General features: G+C 50.2%; 1 protein-coding gene across 1 annotated transcript; it reads right to left on the bottom strand.

Annotated features, from left to right (window-relative positions):
- Positions 1 to 297: 297 nt before the first annotated feature.
- pkd1b (polycystic kidney disease 1b) lies at positions 298 to 16052 on the bottom strand. Its single transcript, XM_049760019.2, has 43 exons — positions 15867 to 16052; positions 15619 to 15796; positions 15341 to 15552; positions 15149 to 15267; positions 14860 to 15007; positions 14500 to 14774; positions 13889 to 14392; positions 13695 to 13826; positions 13460 to 13635; positions 13063 to 13193; positions 11447 to 12993; positions 10019 to 11383; positions 9791 to 9925; positions 9541 to 9654; positions 9156 to 9438; positions 8988 to 9084; positions 8683 to 8811; positions 8472 to 8613; positions 8193 to 8330; positions 7942 to 8089; positions 7173 to 7826; positions 6809 to 6947; positions 6483 to 6648; positions 6210 to 6405; positions 5973 to 6140; positions 5761 to 5901; positions 5468 to 5678; positions 5270 to 5393; positions 5044 to 5187; positions 4662 to 4971; positions 4478 to 4595; positions 4181 to 4395; positions 3895 to 4097; positions 3639 to 3836; positions 3366 to 3520; positions 3091 to 3288; positions 2849 to 3017; positions 2592 to 2774; positions 2372 to 2476; positions 2154 to 2288; positions 1879 to 2087; positions 1687 to 1798; positions 298 to 1517 (listed from the first exon to the last, which is right to left on the bottom strand). Exons 1-43 carry the CDS (start codon positions 15961 to 15963, stop codon positions 672 to 674), a joined length of 11169 nt encoding a protein of 3722 aa, XP_049615976.1. The 5' UTR covers positions 15964 to 16052; the 3' UTR covers positions 298 to 671.
- Positions 16053 to 16584: the final 532 nt, after the last annotated feature.

Raw genomic sequence — 16584 nt, 5'->3', positions numbered from 1 at the left:
ATGACAATTCAAAAATACTTTGATCTTGCAACACCAACATTTGGTTGACCTTTTAAAATTAAAACTTGTTTTTACATTTTATGGAAAAAACTTTTGTCTTAAGCTGTTATTGAAAATTCAATATTTAAAAAACGATTCATATTATTTGGCAACAAAAACGATATACACATTTTCACACGTATTACTTCACCACCACATGTCAAATTATTTCCATTTAAAAGCACTGAAATATAATCAATCAAAATAGTAACTCTCCCGAGATATTACAGGGTTTTTGAATTTGTTCAGAAACAAAAATAAAGTTTCACACTATTTTTTTAATGAAAAGAAGAACATCTACATTTTAAATTAGAAAATAACAACAAAGCAATCATATTTCAGTGTGGCCATATTACACCATGTCATATTTTAATATAAGTGAATGCTAGCAAAATATGAGCAAATATGCGTGAAGCAAGCTACTGAAGAAGGGAAAAATATAAGCTACTAATTTGAGACCCTGTTATCTCTCGTCTTCTCTCAGCATGAATTTGTATGCATAGCCGTGGAATATGAGCGCGTTTGACTTCTCCAAACATTAAATGCACGACACCCTCTTGAAATGGTGCGCTACGTATAAAGGCATTAGAGATGTTCAAAGAAAGACCCAGGTCATTTGAAAGTACAAATGTTTACGAAGGTCCCTCAGAGATCCAAGCCTTCCTTTTTTTCGGCGCCCCTACACTAATACGTCTCCTGCCCTCTTCGCTATTCGGTCTGACGAAAGCGCTAAAGGCAAAATTGCCATATGGTGCAACTCCGCCTTGTTTTAGCCACAGCCTTTGAGCTGCATCGGCTGAGTGTGAACTTCCAGAGTGCCACGCTCTCCTCTTGGGAAAACCAGGAGAATTGATGGGTTGCAAACCAGAGCTTCCTGGCGGCGGCGCCGCCGCTTCAGTTGCGTCACGAGGCATATGCCACAGTGGATACAGCGACTCGGATTCTGAGTAGGAGCTCCGTGTACGTGGGAAGAGGTGGACCGGTGCCGCTGGGGGGTGAATTGTGGAAGGAGTGAAAGGGAACATTGGCGAAATCGATCTTGGCGGATTGCTGTAAAGCAGACCTGTTCTCCTGCGTCTAGTCCTCCCATCAGGCTCCTGATTTGACCATTTGGGCAATCTGTCCTCACATTTCTCCTTGGGACCGATTTGACTTTTCTTTCTCCTGGACAGAATGTCTTCAAGTTCAATCTCCAGGCGCTCGGAATCCTCACTTATCCGAGTGACCCGATCGAATTGCGAGAGCAAGGCGTTTACGCACGGCAGCAGGTGCTCCAGGAAGGGCTGGACGTCAAATCCCGGTTCGGAAAGTGTCGAGTCCTCCGATAGAACGGACAAAGGGCGTGGAGATGGAATGGTGGACGGCGATGTGGATGGTGAATGAGAAGATGGAAGGGAGGAAAAGAGAGTGGAAAGGCGGGATTCCTGGGAGGCTCTGGAAGGAACGTCCATGCCTTCAAACTTCACCCTGTGCCTGAACTAGAACACGAATGCATTGGTTACAGCAAAATCACAGCTTTTTTTTTTTCTTATATAAACAAGTTCTACAGGGAAAACATTCTCCAATCATTTCCCATCAATCACGCAGGCATGGGCAGAAAAGCCGCTAAGCGCTAACACACAGTGCTAATCCTTATCCAATCCTCACTTCTTTCGCCTTGGTGAGTCCAATCCATAACTTGAGTCTCTTGATGAAGAAGTCCAGCATCTCATAATCTTGAGGTTCTGTTGTTGGACGATAAATGTCTGCTTTCTCAGCCCTTCAAATTTTGCAAAGGTCAAAATCAATCCTTTTTAGGTCACGGTTGATAAAACACACGAAAGCAAAGATAACTAGTACCTGTACGCACGAATGAGGACGGCGGCAAAGAGTTTGGCCAAAAGCCAGACGCTCGCCCCCATCAGCAGTATTCCGTAGAAAGGGCCGAGGACAGGGTGGAGCCTGCCTAGTCTTTGCAGAGCGACGCGGCCGCCGCCGCGCACAACGGACATCAGCGACGCCAAAATCTCCCGCGTGGACAAAAAGCCTTCCGCTGACTGCGAGAAAAGCTGAAATGGGAGCAGAGATGTCAAATCCAATTTGTTTGGATGGTGGATTATCATTTCCTTTTTTACCGTATTCCCCAGATGAGTCATGAACAAAAGCAGGAGCAGCGAGAGGAAACTTAAGGTCCACAACTCCTTCCGAGCTCTGTTCAGCACTCTGATGATCACAACCCATCTGCGTACAAATCTTAATGTTCCCAACAGCTGCAAACCAAACCAAACCAAACCAAAACAATGGGGGAATGTTTAGTAGAATGCAAAAGCACAAGCCGCTTTGATGAGCTTACCTTTAGGACCAGTAAAGTGAGTAACACAGCGGCACATTCGGAAGACCTTTGAGTCAGTTCAGCACAGCCGTGGAAGTTGATGAAACGGTCAGCTTGGGATTTCAGCTAACTCACATTGAATGACATCAAGTATCATCAGATACGCATCGACAGAGAAGTCAAAGTCAATATATAGGATCCAAATGATTGCCTTCCCGTCATTTTCTGGCCCATATTGTACCTGGGAAACACAGGAAGAGGCCTGGGAGCGAAAAGAGAGGTGAAGCACGCTCGCCGCCAACGACAACGCAACCAACAGGAGCTGGAGCCAGTGTTTGCCTCCGCACGCATACCCCGCACGCTCGCTCGCCATCCGGCGCAATTCCCCAATCAATATGACCAGAGCGCAGGCCAAAAGGAAAAGCTGTCAAATGAACAAGGCGCAGTGTTCTTGTACTGACATCCCTTAGCCGTGATGAAGCTAAGGCTCGCCTTTACCATTAGGACCAGCTGGAGGTCCGAGCCGTCGTGCCGTGATGGGATGAGGAGCGGGTAGATGGAGAGGAATGAAGTGAATTGTTGTGTCCAATCGAGTCGGATGGATAGACAGAGAAATAAACCAGACTCTCTGTGGTACTGTGTCAAATCCACAAAGAGGCTTTGGAACCTAAAAATGACATTGAGAACAATTACAATCAAATGAGAGAGATGTTGGGTTTTTTTGCAGTCAACGATCTTACCGATGAATGCAAAAGCCTCCCGTACGAAGGTCGGCCAGGACTTGACGCGTCGTCATGCTCGAGTTTCCCAGAATGACCTCCCCCTGACCCCCAGAGTGTGCGTAGAGGAGCCGCGGTGAGCCCGCCAGACGGAGTCGAGCGTTTCGGTGCAGGTAGGTCACCAAGGTGCCGTTCATCCATCGCTCGGCATCCAAGCAGCTGTGAACGATGACAACCGTGGGTCTTTGGCCGGGCCAAGGCACGTATGACGCAAACATTTGGAATTGCGTGCTCACTTTCTGATGGCTGTTAAGCTTGGGCCCACCGAGGGAGCAGCGTGAAGCTGGCGTCGAACAGCGGAGTGCAAAAGCCTTCCTTGGCTTTTTTCCACACTGTCCTGGTAGTTCACCATGAGCACCAGCAACAGAAAGAGCAGCTGTAACACACAATGCTTCCAAAAGACAGACAGAGAGACAGAGAGAGAGAGAGAGAGAGAGAGAGACCTCCTTAGTACAAAGACAAATGAGCTGCAAGCTTTTCTTTTCTTTTCTTTTCTTTCCTTTTCTTACCCTCATAAGCGAGCCGAGTGAACGGACTTTCCGAGCTTCCGCTTTAGCCTGCAGCAGTCCGTAGCCGCACGGCGCTCGAACCTTCCCGCCGTGTTCTCCAAATGCTCTCGTGGTGGTGGTCTCCAGGCCTAGTTGGTCCTCCACTTCCGGATCCACGGGCCGCCAAATAACAGTGTAGATCAAGGCTTGAAGGCACACCTAACGGAATAGAATCTCGACTCGAGTTCAAAAAGGCCATGACCGTGATGAAACTGACCTTGAGAGGTTCCAGCAGGAGAACCGAAGTGAGGAAGGCGGACAGTGTGGAGATGAGCCACATGAGGACCACTCTTCTGGAGAAGAAGCGGCCGTAGATTGCGACAAGAGCAAGACATGCTCCCATCAACGTGGCCACCAGAGGGTAGATCACGCAAAACATCCAGGGAGGAAAAAGCCAGCCGCGCCGACCTCGAGCGATGCCTAAAGCCAAGGACGTGAGTCAAAATGATTGATATATGGACCTACAAAGGCTTTCGAACGCATTTCAATTGATTTTTTTGTACCAATGCGTGTGGTGGAGGAACATCTCGTCAAGTCGGGAGAAGGACTCGGCAGGAAGGTGCTGGCCACCGAGTCCACGGAAAGTCCAGATGGACATCTGAAGAGTTTTGGCTGGCATTGGGAAGGAGCTGAATGCGCCTCCATTTGAAGGCGCTCTGCCTCATGGAGGTATTTGTCATCAGAGTTATCTGAGCAACTGCTACAGGAGGTGCTCTGGCTAAGAAAACACCAAAAAGCAATGGTTCCAAAAAGAAAGAAATCAAATCATCCACTACAAATCTTCAGATTGTAGGCCTTACGTGTTTGAGAAGGACGAGTTGGTCGTAGGCGAGTCCCGACCGCTGTCTGAGTTGTTTTGGGCCAAATGCAAAGTGTCGTCCGTCGCTGCTCCTTCGATTGACATCAGAAGATTCTCCTCTGAAAGCCACAGTCACATTCATTGACTTGCTCACTCTTCTCAAATATTTTTTTTTTTTGACTTACCGGACAGAGTCAAACAGGTTTTCATATTGTGAGCTTGCAATTGCTTGGCACTTTCTCGCTCCTTTTGGCCAGCGGGGGTCAGGTGGAGCTGCACGTGAGCTTTTTTCCTCCTTAGCTGGCCTGTTGCGCACAAAGCAAGCGAGGCCTCACGTCGGTCCAAATCCTCGGGCTCTTTCAGCAGACTGTCGCACGACGCCCAGGAAGCCGCAGTCTCCTCCTGGCGCGCGTCATCCTCGTTGGTCTGGGGCACCAAACCGGAAGCAGCCCAGAAGTCCACCATGCTCGAGTCAAAAGCTTTGCTCTCCAATAACTAACACAAGAATATGCGATTGATCATGAACAACACGTCACGCGACCTCAAAGCGTGTTTGCGTATTCTCACGGATGAGGGACTATCCTGAAGTCGGCTGGAGGCTCCGAATAAGGATAAGAAGGATGACCCTGAAAGTTCCGATTGGCCGAGGTAGACGTCCATCTCCACGGAATCACAAACGGGAGAAGAAGGAAGTGACGTGTCCACGATGACCTGGATTGCAAACAACAAGGAAGACAGTTGCAGAGGAAAAAGGCAGGGAGGGAGGGAGGGAGGGAGGGAGCAATAACATTACCCGATTGTGGCTTTTTCCAAACAAAAAGCAGATGAAACACTGGAGCGGAAACAGCACAAGTGCAACCACCATTCCCACAGCAACCGTTTCCATAGTGACCGGCAGTTTGGCTGACACCGGCCCACTTGCAGGAGGAACGCATCAAACGCTTGAACCAACGCTGTTCCGGAATTGAAAGGCCGCTTTGGTTGGTTTTACCTGTGCCCCTGGGAAGCCACGGCCCCGTACCACAGCGCGCCCGATGCCAGATAGAGATGCAGCGTCAGAGCGCTACAGGTAACTCTCTGAGCTCGAGTAAAAAGACCATGGATGGGGCGTTGCCAGAGCGACAGCCACAGGTGGCGCTCCGCCATTCCAAAAAGCAACTGCGAGCGCAGGATTCGCCAAAATCGGAAAAGCTCTTCAGGACCTGGCAAGAAGGAGTCACGCTTTGATCGGACTCGACCTGATGTTATTCTGTCGCTAGGCGGAAGGAAGTGAAATCAGCTTACACGAGGCCAGGATCTCTTTCTCCACTGTCCCATTCTTTGGATTTTCCACAGAGAGCCAGTCATCGACTACGAAGAAGAACATGTGGTCTGTTACGGGGTCCCAGACAACCACGTGTTGAACATACCAGGATGGATCCAGGCCTTCGGATGAAAAAGAGATCGAAATGTAAAAAAGAGGAATAAAACAGATCAATACGCAAAATCCATTCAACCTGTGTTGTCATGCCAGATGCGAATTTTCCAAAGTTCCCCTAAGCTGACATCGGTTTCCACGTGAAAGTGGTCGAGGCTGCCCCGTTGAAAAGCGCCAGGCCTTTGCAGATGACGGGAGCCGCTCTTGTTGACGCCGTACAAACTGATGGCCACGTGCGCCGTGGTGCCTGATGGAATAAAGCTCTGTCTGCGTTGGAATTTGCCATCCGGAGTTCTTTCGGATCCATTTTGCTAACCTGCTCCGTGCCTCCAGCCCGTCTTGACCAGCACTCTGTATTGATAGAGTCCGGCCGGACCGCACAGGGGCACTTGGCTCAGTCTCAGGCTGTCCAGGTGGTCCATTTTATGGGCAATGAGGCCCACCAGCAGGTGAAGCAGGAGCAGAGCAACGCATACGATCCCCACCACCGCATTAAGGCTGGGACCAGTTGCCTGGAAAGAGGAGACGGAATTCCAAAGGGTTCTCTTGAGTCAGCCATCGACTTGTGCGTGCGTGCGTGACCACGTACAGGCGGCAGGAGCACAACGGCCCCGGGATGAAGAAACAAAGTGGCCCCAAACATGGTAAGGTGGTGCGTCAGGCAATGCACCGTTTGGAGTGTGGTGCCCTCCAGTGACTTGAGACCCTCACTACTCCAAGTCATCTCCTTGAGGCTGTAGTACTGGCACAGAGAGCTGAACACACATAACGACACTGCAACGGGAGCGCCTTCCACAAATGAGCTCAGACTGACACACAGAGTCTTTGCTGTGTCATTGAAACTGTCAGGGAGAGAAGGAGAAAATCAATCGAGTCCAGGAAGGCATGATGAGGTCAGAGGAGGAGAGTACTCACAGCGGAGAAAGAAATACGGTTTTCTCAGTGAAGGTCGTATTCAAAGCCGAATGATTGATAAGCCACTCTTTAGTGAAGGAATCCTGCGATCCACTCGTTATTTCCATTTGAACGCGGCCCACAGTCTCGGAAGTAGGAACTCCTAGAGGTAGGTAGGTGCATGATTCAGACACTAGATGTACCAGGAGTCCGCAAATGGTAGTCACTGATAGCGCTTGTCGTTTCTACAGAAAACGTCCCCGTCATTTGGAATAAAAACCTACACACTATATTCAATATATCCATTTTCTTTCAAACGATTGATGACTTACTTGATAATTAGGAGTCTGAAAATGACCACAAAAGGTGGTACGCATCGAGGTACGTTTACCTGCTAGCAGGCTGAAGTTGAAGGAGATGTATAAACCTGCATTTTCATCCAGGCCACCCACACTTTGGATGGTAAAGTTCACACGTCCCTGGAGCGGAAGCGTAACAGTCGGACATGTACCGTTCGCGTGTCCGTCCGCGCTCTCGTCTGAACGTCTCATCTCGGCGGGCAGCCTGCCATTGCTACGCAGGGTGACTCGAATAGCCTGCTCCGGCTCCAGATCCTGGATGGGTAGCGGCTCGCCCTGAGGGGTGCTGAGCTCCATGGCGACCAGAGTGGTGGAAATTGGAGCGAGCAGAGAATGAGATTCTTCCAGACCTAAAAGCACCTGCACCAGCTCTGAACGTTGACTCTTAAGGCGAGTGCCGAGTGAGGTTGGAATTTGAAACGGGCATGGCGGAGTTGAAGGCATCGCGGAAGGTCGCTTCGACCGCACGGAGCAGAGAAGCTCGGCGGGGTCGCCGTAGAAACCGCTTGTACTGATATAAGGTGTGACCAACGAAAGGGGCATCTCCCAAGGATCGGGGGAGCGCATCAGGGAGCGCATTAAGGCTCCCGCTTGGCCAAGTGCCGAGAAGAAGTGCTGAGTTGCGGAGTCGTTGTGTTGAGAACCTGAGGCTGAGGCTGAGGCTGAAGCCAGAGAGCTACCTGTAAATAATCACAAAATGTTGATGATGATGATGTCTGTATGTCCCGTTCCCGTACATGGAGGTGCTTGATGAAGTAAGGCAAAGACCATTTGGCGTAGCTTTTGCAACCCTACCTACAATGCTAAGGATGTTCTTCCCTGTGTCAAATGCTGAAACTCGACCACCAGAACGTTTGTGATCCTCCAGTATATGAATCATCTTCTCAGCAGCTTCCAGAACCTTCTCCTGACACTTTGCACACATCAACTCATCAGGAAAAGCCTGGGGAATGGAATAAAAAGAGTGCTTAGGTACTGGCAAATGATTTATGACTCAAAGTCGAAATGAATGATGGGATGGACGCAAAACGCGGCTGCATTCTTACAGTGGACTGGGCTAGAGCGGAGCTGATTTGATCAACATCCATCATGGAGGAAATGGGAAGGGAGACCAAAGCTTTGGTAACATTTTCTCTTATCTCCTTCTTCATTGTGAGCTCCCTGCTATTTGGTCCCGACTCCATCTGTGGCTCAAAGGATGAAAAAGATGTGGGGAGATTGGTTGCTTGGTTGGATTGGATTGGATTGGATTGGATTGGATTGGATTGGAGTGAGGAAGCCTTTCTCCCACAAAAAATAACTTCATGCTCCATCTTGGACTGTACCTGGTTGAGCTGACTGGTGAGCGCAATGGAATATGGGATGATTTCCTGAGGGTTGCCATGTTGGACTAAGGCCCACATATCTTTCTGGCTCTTTGTTCCGAGCCACTCGCTGGTGTTGACATGAGACTGGACACTCAGAGTTCTGAAAAGTAAGGGAAAGTCCAAATACTACGTATACAACAATGGAAATGGAACTCGTGCTGGCTTTCACCTGTTAAGAGCAACGACACTTGAGCCCAAATTGTCTTCGATGAGCAAAGTAACTGTGATCAGTGACTTGTTTTGTCCTGGCACGGGACTCCCCGCTGGAACCAGGCTGCCAAAAGTGGCTCGAGTGCCCCTTGAGAAAGAAAGCAAGCAAGAAAGAAAGAAAGAAAGAAGGAAAGAAAGAAAGGAAAAAGCCCTCACAGACAAGCTCCATATACTATTTTTCACAGCTCCCCCACCTGTGACCATATACTATCAAATGGATGGACGGATGGAAATGTTCTCTTGGTGCTAAGACCTTCAACTTACCTGTAAAGAGTTAGAATAGGGCACATGACGGGATGGCACGGTGCAACCTGGAAGGTATATATGAGCTCAGAGGATGCCTTGCCTTCATCCCTCCATCCTGAACATCCAAGTGCATATGTGATGAACACGTCATCAATGGTAGAAGAACGACAGTGTTGCGTTGATTACCCGAGCAGTTGAAGTGAACCACCGTCCCCAGCGGATGGATGTGGGACTCTGGCTCCAGTTGGCACAAACCCCCGGAAGGGGCTCGATTGAGTACAAGCGTCTGACTGGCACTGCCCCACCTTCCAGCCACGCTCACATTAAGAGTGAAGGTATAAATGTTCCCCGGAAGAGCAGCATGCGGACGCAACACCAATCTGGACGTGGAGTGTCTTCCTGTCGTGATGGCGGCCCGGAGCAGGTCGAGTGTCGCGCCTGACTCGGCATCCTGGGCGCTCCAACTGTGCTGTGGGGACATCAGCGACGGACGGTTCAGTGCGCAATTCAAGGGGAGATCACAGTCGATTGAAGATGCTCTTCCCTCCCTCCGACATCCGCTCTTACTTACCTGAGCTCGGTCATCGCACTCTCCGCAATGCCCGGACAGGATGAGGGGGGCGTGGCCCGGACAGGAAACACACTCCACAAATACAGCGAGTCGGGCTGCTTCGCACACACTTACCTAAACAAAGGGTGGAAGAAAGGGCTGCTACACTTCGTATTACAGTGCGAGCCAAGCCAAGGGTTGAATACAGGTCGTCCGAAAACGAGCATACGGAATAAAAACCGCATTAGGAGTTAGTCGAGTGAAAACTCACCGTCTGCGTGAAGGAGACCGCCGTCGTTCCCGTCTTCGTTACGGTTAGGGTGAAAGTATAAAGGGTGTCCGGATGCAACTGTTTGCTGCCGATGGTCACACTACTGCTGTTGCTCTCAATGGGGATGGTGGAATTCTGCAAACGCACAGCGCACAGAGGAGTCAGTCCAATCGTCATTTTGCAATCCGATATCCCCCATGAAGAATGCTTGGATCAGGAGGTACGCACCTTCATCGTGAAGGTCCATTGATAGCGTAGCGCATCCTCTCCTTGGTTTGCATCAGGATCTCGTGAGCCCCTTCCATCCAGAAGCAGGTCGCGGGTGCTTGGCCACAGTCTATGCGACCCTCCCTTGATGACAGCCACCAACGGGGAGCAGACCACCGTGACTTTGGTTTTTCGTCGCGCCCGCAGGGGTGTCCCTCGGAGTGAAACGCTAAACCAAAGGCAGTAGCGTCCCACATCCAGAGAGTTCTTTGGCAGATGGAGAAAAGGTGACGTCGTTCCATTGAGAAGGACTCTGTCGCCGCTCCCGTGGCTACAGTCCAGCGCTCGGAACATCTCCCACCGATACGTGGTCTCGTAGGCAGAGCAGTTGACATCCACGCGCGCTTCAAAGAAATTCGCTCGAGATCGGAAGATAGTCGGCTGGCTCTGGATGAGAGAGGCTTGCGGCTTGGAGCACTCCAACTCCAACACGTCTACGCGGAGTTGCGCAGACGTGCGGCTGACGCGGTTGGACACGTTGACCGTAACAAGGTATTCGCCGGCCCTAGCAAACGTATGATTAACCCGAGTGAGATGTGTAGGCCATTTCTTGAGGGAGTTTCCAAATTTCCACACATATCTCAAGTTGCTCAATTCAATCGTCGTAGCGGAAAAGAAGGCAGCGTGTCCGGCAAATATGGCTTCTGAATGACAGACGAGCTGGACCTCCTGAACGGGCCACTCCACCGTCAGAGTCTCGTTTAGCGTCTCGGAGCAGACGCCGTTGTTTGCTAGCACGCTCAACGACAAGGAGCCGTTCGTGGGTGGAGCGAAGATGACTTCCTTCCCCTTCAGCCACAAAGGTTGAGCATCTTGGAAGCGGAAAATCCAAGTGTAGTTGACTGCAAATTCATTTTGCTCATCCACCTCAAAACGAATCTCCTTCAGAGCTTGGACGGCATGATGGCTAGGGCTCGACAATCGGACGCCTTTGATCTTCTCCAAGATCTGAACTTGGGTTGACATCTGCGCACGGCTCACCTGGTTCCAAGCTGTCAGTTGAACTTTGTGCAGTCCTGCTGGAAGCTTGGACGTGCTAAACGATCCCTCAAGCACATCCTGCCGATGCATCCAGTCTTGAGTTTCGAACGTCAAAACAAAAGTGGCGTTGGTTCCTTTGGTGATTGTTGGCATGAAGGTCACTTCCTCCTCAGTACAGAGCCAATCTTTGCTCATGTTTAGAGCGAGGCCTTCGATTGGGTCCTGGATGATCACATCGTGTGTTACTTCCTGCCACGTAATTGCATTGGAGACGTTCAGAGACACTCTGTAAATTCCTTCAAGGGGAAAAGTGTAGTTAAGGGTGTGGTCACTTTGGCTAAATAGCTTGGTGGTGGTGGCGGTGGTGGTGGTGGCGGTGGCGGTGGTGGTGGCGATGGTGGCGGCGGCGGTGGTGGCAGCAGCATCACTCATTCTCCACTCCCAGTGGAGATCACTCCCTTTGTGGACAAAGCCTTGGAATGACACAAGAGTATTTGTGCTCATATCAAACGGAAACATCTTGCCAGCGATTGTAAAATCCGCCTCTTCTACTTCCTCTTGGACGGTCACATTTTTACTGGCATGACTTTGACTGATGGCGTTGCGGACAACAACTTGAAGGAGAAAATTGCCAGACTTTGTGAAGTTGTGAAGAATAAAAGGGGCATCTGTTTGGACCAGATTGCTATCCACGCGCCAGACGTAGTTCAAGTCGGAACCAGTCAGGACTGAGGCGGAAAGATTGCAAGGCTTGCCCACTGGCAGGATTTGCGTCTGCGTTGTTATTTGCGCGCTACTTACACGTTCCAAAGCCACAACGGAAACAAGGCGAGTGCTCTCACCCAACTTGTTTGAAGCGTCGACTCGAATTGTCAACCTAGCAGGAGATTCAACCGCAAGGTGAAAACGTTCTCCGTCGGCCGCAATCTGACGTTTGATGTTGTTTGGAGTAACGAGCCACTTATATGTCACGTTGGAGCCTTTTGCCACTGATGCGGCAAACACCACGTCTTCACGGGTGGGGAAGTAGGTCATATTTATCAAGCTGGGAGAATCGATGTGGAGAGCCTCCACTGGCTCAAAGGCTTCAACTAAAATCACAGCTTCTCTTCTGCTCTCCAAGTGCTGGGCTGTACTTCGGACTTGATACTGTCCCGCTTTTGGAAAAATGAAGATCAACTGGCGACTTCCCTTTTGTGTTGGAAGCAAACCATCCACTGTCCAATAGTAGGTGGCGTTCAACTCCTGGCTGCTAAGTGCCGTGAATTTGCTTTCTTCTCCGACAACAGCGAACGGCTGCTCGCTTTGAAGGCTGAAGTCGCCAACGGGATTCAAGACGTTCACCTTGACGCTGACAGATTCTTGACTGATTGCGTTAAATGCGGTGGCGGTGGCTGTGAATTGGCCAACTCGGGTAAAAACGTGCCAGACCTTTTCTTTCTGCTCTATCGGGGAGCCATCGCCAAAATCCCAAATCACGGACACCTTGCTGCCGGTGCAACTCGCCGCCCAAAACGATGCTGACGTATTGACAGTGACACTTTGGAAGCCGCGCGCCAAAGAGAAATTGTTGACAGCTTTGAGTCCGTTGCAAGTGACGCTGAGTCCGGTAATTTTCTCCGCAACTTCCACCAGCAGCCAAGTGCAAAGTATAGAAAGAGTGTTGTCGGCACACAATGTGACGTTGTAATCTCCCACCGACGTAAAGGTGTGTTCAACCTTTTGCTTGGCACGTCCGACGGCTTCGGATTCATCCCCGAAATTCCAAGTGTAGGTGACGCCGTCAGCGTCAGCAGGATCAGTGAAGGCTTCCAGAGGATACGCTTGATGAACAACGGCCACCAGAGCGGAGGAATTGACAAAGAGACCTTTTAACACATGACGGACGCTTATCTTGATCGATTTGTCTCTTTGTTCAAACTGGTTGGAAACTCCCACTTGAAGATGATAGTTACCTGCAGTAAAAACAACAACATCAATTTGATTTCCAGAATATTCTAGCATTAAAAGGCGCAAGTGTTTACCAGGTGACGTGTAGGTCAAGTTGACAGAATGCTCCACAAACATTTGCGTCTCTCCGTTTTCTGCCTCCATAGTGTCACATGGAGCGGGAATAGTCTGAGTAACGTGACTGCTGCCGTCGCCAAAATCCCATCTAGATGACAGACAATGTAGGTCACATGCATTGACCTGAATGGACCTCATTGGCTTTTGCATACTGTTTATAATACAAAAAAAATTATGTTTGGACTCACCAGGTGCCAGGCCAGATAAATGACTTTTGTCTATATTTTATTTATTTATTTATTCCCAATTTAAAAAAAAAAAAAACGTTTTTCCCTGTGAGATATCATCCTTGGCCACTCCACACAAATAAAAAGTCTGTCCAGCATATACTATAGCGCAAGATATTTCTGATACCTGAAGGTGGTTGTCAGGGCGACGTCCACTTTGACCCCGATGCTAAAGAGGTGTGCAGCACCCACGGCTACAAGCTGCTTGCCAGACATGAACTCGGGTTCACCCAGTGGGTTCATTTTGTCTACAGTCAGGAGAAGCTGCTTGCTCTGGGAGCTCACGGGGTTCGACGCTGTTACCTGTTGTCGGTGTTTCCATAGATGATTAAAAGAGTACAATTCAAATATTTGCCACTTACCTTTAGTTTGTGCTCAGCGGGTTTCTTGAACACGACACTGTAGGATTGTCCTTCGTATGCAAATGCCTCCAGGTTGTCCATCACCCATGAGAATGTCACAGATGAGCCGCGTTCCACTTGGGCTGTAAATGACTGTCAATACAAACAATGTGAGGGGAAGATGCAAAAGAATTTGTCATTGTTTGTATTCTAACCTGAGGAACGTCCACGAGCATCCGGCGGCGTCCGCGCGGCTCCACGTCCAGTCCCGACACTGCCTCGTAGCCACACGGTGTCAGTGTAGAGCCCACGCTTGGAGATGGGGACTTGATGCTGGAGGTTGTGCTCGTGCTCGTGCTCGTGCTCGTGCTCGTGCTCGTGCTCGCGCTCGTGCTCGCGTTCGCGCTCGCGCTCGTGCTCGTTTCAAGCATCCGCGCTTGCTCGGTACCTCCACGAGGAGTGGTGTCTTCATAAACCAATCGCAGATCACACACCACCTCGTCCACCCAGTGCTCGCCTTGGGGTGGCAGAAAAGCGAGGCCGCCTTCCCACCAGCCCCCCCACTTTGCACCCTGAAGAGACAAATAACTCTGTCGCCATGGAGAATTTAGAGCAGCTTCGCTGGCGAGGCAGCGCAGAAAAGCTCCGGGGTCGCGAGTGTGTTGGATGGCAACGACGTCGTCCGGGTACACGGTAATGGCTTCTTCTGGGAGAAGAACCTAAAAAGCGTCACTCATTAAAAACCGATCCAAATAGACACGCTCCAATTGTAAGCAAAAATGCCACGACGCGCTCGCTCATCAATGCATTCACTTTGGCTACTCACGCTTAACGTTTGCATTTGTGAGCTGGCGCTTATTTCCAGCGGGAGGTCAGCAACCAAGTGGTAAAAAGGCGCTCTGGCCGCCGGGCATCTGGGTGGTAACGCAAAGCCACGTCCCGCCGCCGCCGCCGCCGAGGCGTAGGGCGAGCAGGGAAGGTTGTTGGAAAGGCAGGCTTCCAGAATATGACACCAGTACTGGCCCGTGCTGCATCCCCCTGTCGTGTTGCACAGTGCAACTGCGGAGCAGCAGCTGAATGGATTCATCAGAGAAGGGCAACCTCAAGAAGCAAAGACATTGCCAATGGGGTTAGCATGTGATATGGACATAGTCGATCGAGCAAAAACATGCATTGTGCATTGTACCTGGAGGTACGAGGTGGTCATTGGGGCTGCAGTAGGGTCGAAGGATTTGAAAGCGGGCCAGACAAGGGCTCATGCTGGGCTGGACCACCGCTTCCACTGATGTCACTCTGCCTGCGTGACTGAACCACAAGCCAGGGAACAACTGCATCTGTGGACAACAGACACTCAGAGTCACGCGCCGGCAGAGTTGAATGATAATCCCACATATTGGATTGACTGACTGACCGAGCGACCGACCGATCGACCGACCGACCACCCGACCGATCGACCGCCCAGCCGACCGACTGACCTCCACCGCTAGTTGCTCAACATCAGGGACACTTGCTAAGGGCTCTATCTGAACCCGTCGGTAGATGCCCGTCATCAGAACAACCCCCACCACATAACTGTCCGGCGCTGGTAAAGACTCTGAAGGAAGCGGCAAAATATGAGCCCAAATACGGATGCTTTACATAGTACATACTCAAGCGTCAAATCTTACCATTTAAGATATTTTGACATAAAAAGGGGTATTGCTTAACACAGGGGCTGGTCCTCCATTGTCCAGGCGTCCCCAAAGCCATCTGAGTGCACACTTCTCCTTTGCCGTCGCTGCCTCCGTCTCGCCACGGAGGACTCGCTGACTCCAAAAAGTCCATCTCGTCTGCATTCTCTTCACTTGCTCCATGAATCCAAACCCACAAAGCACTTTTCCTAGACCAAAGAACCTCTGACAGTAAGTGGCATATGAGAGTGAGGGGATTTGCTCCATCAACTCACACTGGGAAGGAGTGGTGAAGGAAGCTTTGCAGCTCCGCGGTGTCAGCAGCCGCAATGCCTCCTCCGGCATTCTGCTGACAGGAAGCTGAAGCCTCAGACCACTTGGACGTCTTCTCAGAAAGCCAGAAGCATCGCAGGCTGGGCAGGTGGACGTGAGCGCCGTCTGGACAGGAGCTCACTTCCGCAGAGCCAGTGACAAATCCAAGGTTACAAATGAAAGAAAAGCAGCTTCAATGACAACTTCTCACCTGATGTGCTGATCAAAAGCATGAAAAGAATCCTCCACGCTTGCTTCTGTCTCATCTTAAGAAGCAGTCTCCACTTCCATGACATCTTCAGTGCCATTTTAGAGGAAAAATGTCTGGCCAATTATTTTGCTTCTCCTCATCTTAGATTTGCTACCGTTTTTTGACTCCCTCGCACTAATGTGCTGTGTGCTGTGTGCTGTGCTCCCTCCCGCAGCCGTCGCACAATAAGTTGTGTTGGTCTGTCTGTCTGTCTGTCTGTTCAAAAGGCCTCTTGGCCTGCCTCTCTCTTTGAGCACCAGGGTGACTTGAACTTTGTCACTCAGCAACAGCTGTAGAAAAAAGCGGCGTGGACAGAGGAGGCCCGCACGGCTCATCGGCAACTTGTAAATCCTCATTGGCAATGCGGGGCAGCGCAAAGAGGGGGAAAATAAACATCACCCTTTTCATATAGTATTGGATTCGACAAATTATAAAAACGCACTGAGATCAATTGATTCGAGAAGAGCATTTTGTTTGATCTTCCAGTCGGTGGTCATTTTGAACTTGAACAAAGACATTGTGACGCACATGCATGGGAATGGTTTGAAAAAGAAAGAATGCCATCCCTGTTGCTGGGAGGGAGACACACAGAGAGAAGGCATAAAGTTGAAGGGGGTGACGGCGCAAACCTAAGCTGAGAAGTTTCACTTCATCGTCATGGAAACAATTGTTTGTTTGT

This window comes from Syngnathus scovelli, chromosome 21, assembly GCF_024217435.2.
Source record: "Syngnathus scovelli strain Florida chromosome 21, RoL_Ssco_1.2, whole genome shotgun sequence".
Lineage (NCBI taxonomy): Eukaryota > Metazoa > Chordata > Actinopteri > Syngnathiformes > Syngnathidae > Syngnathus > Syngnathus scovelli.
Note: the sequence above shows the minus strand (reverse complement) of the source record. Positions and strands in the feature narration are given on the sequence as shown.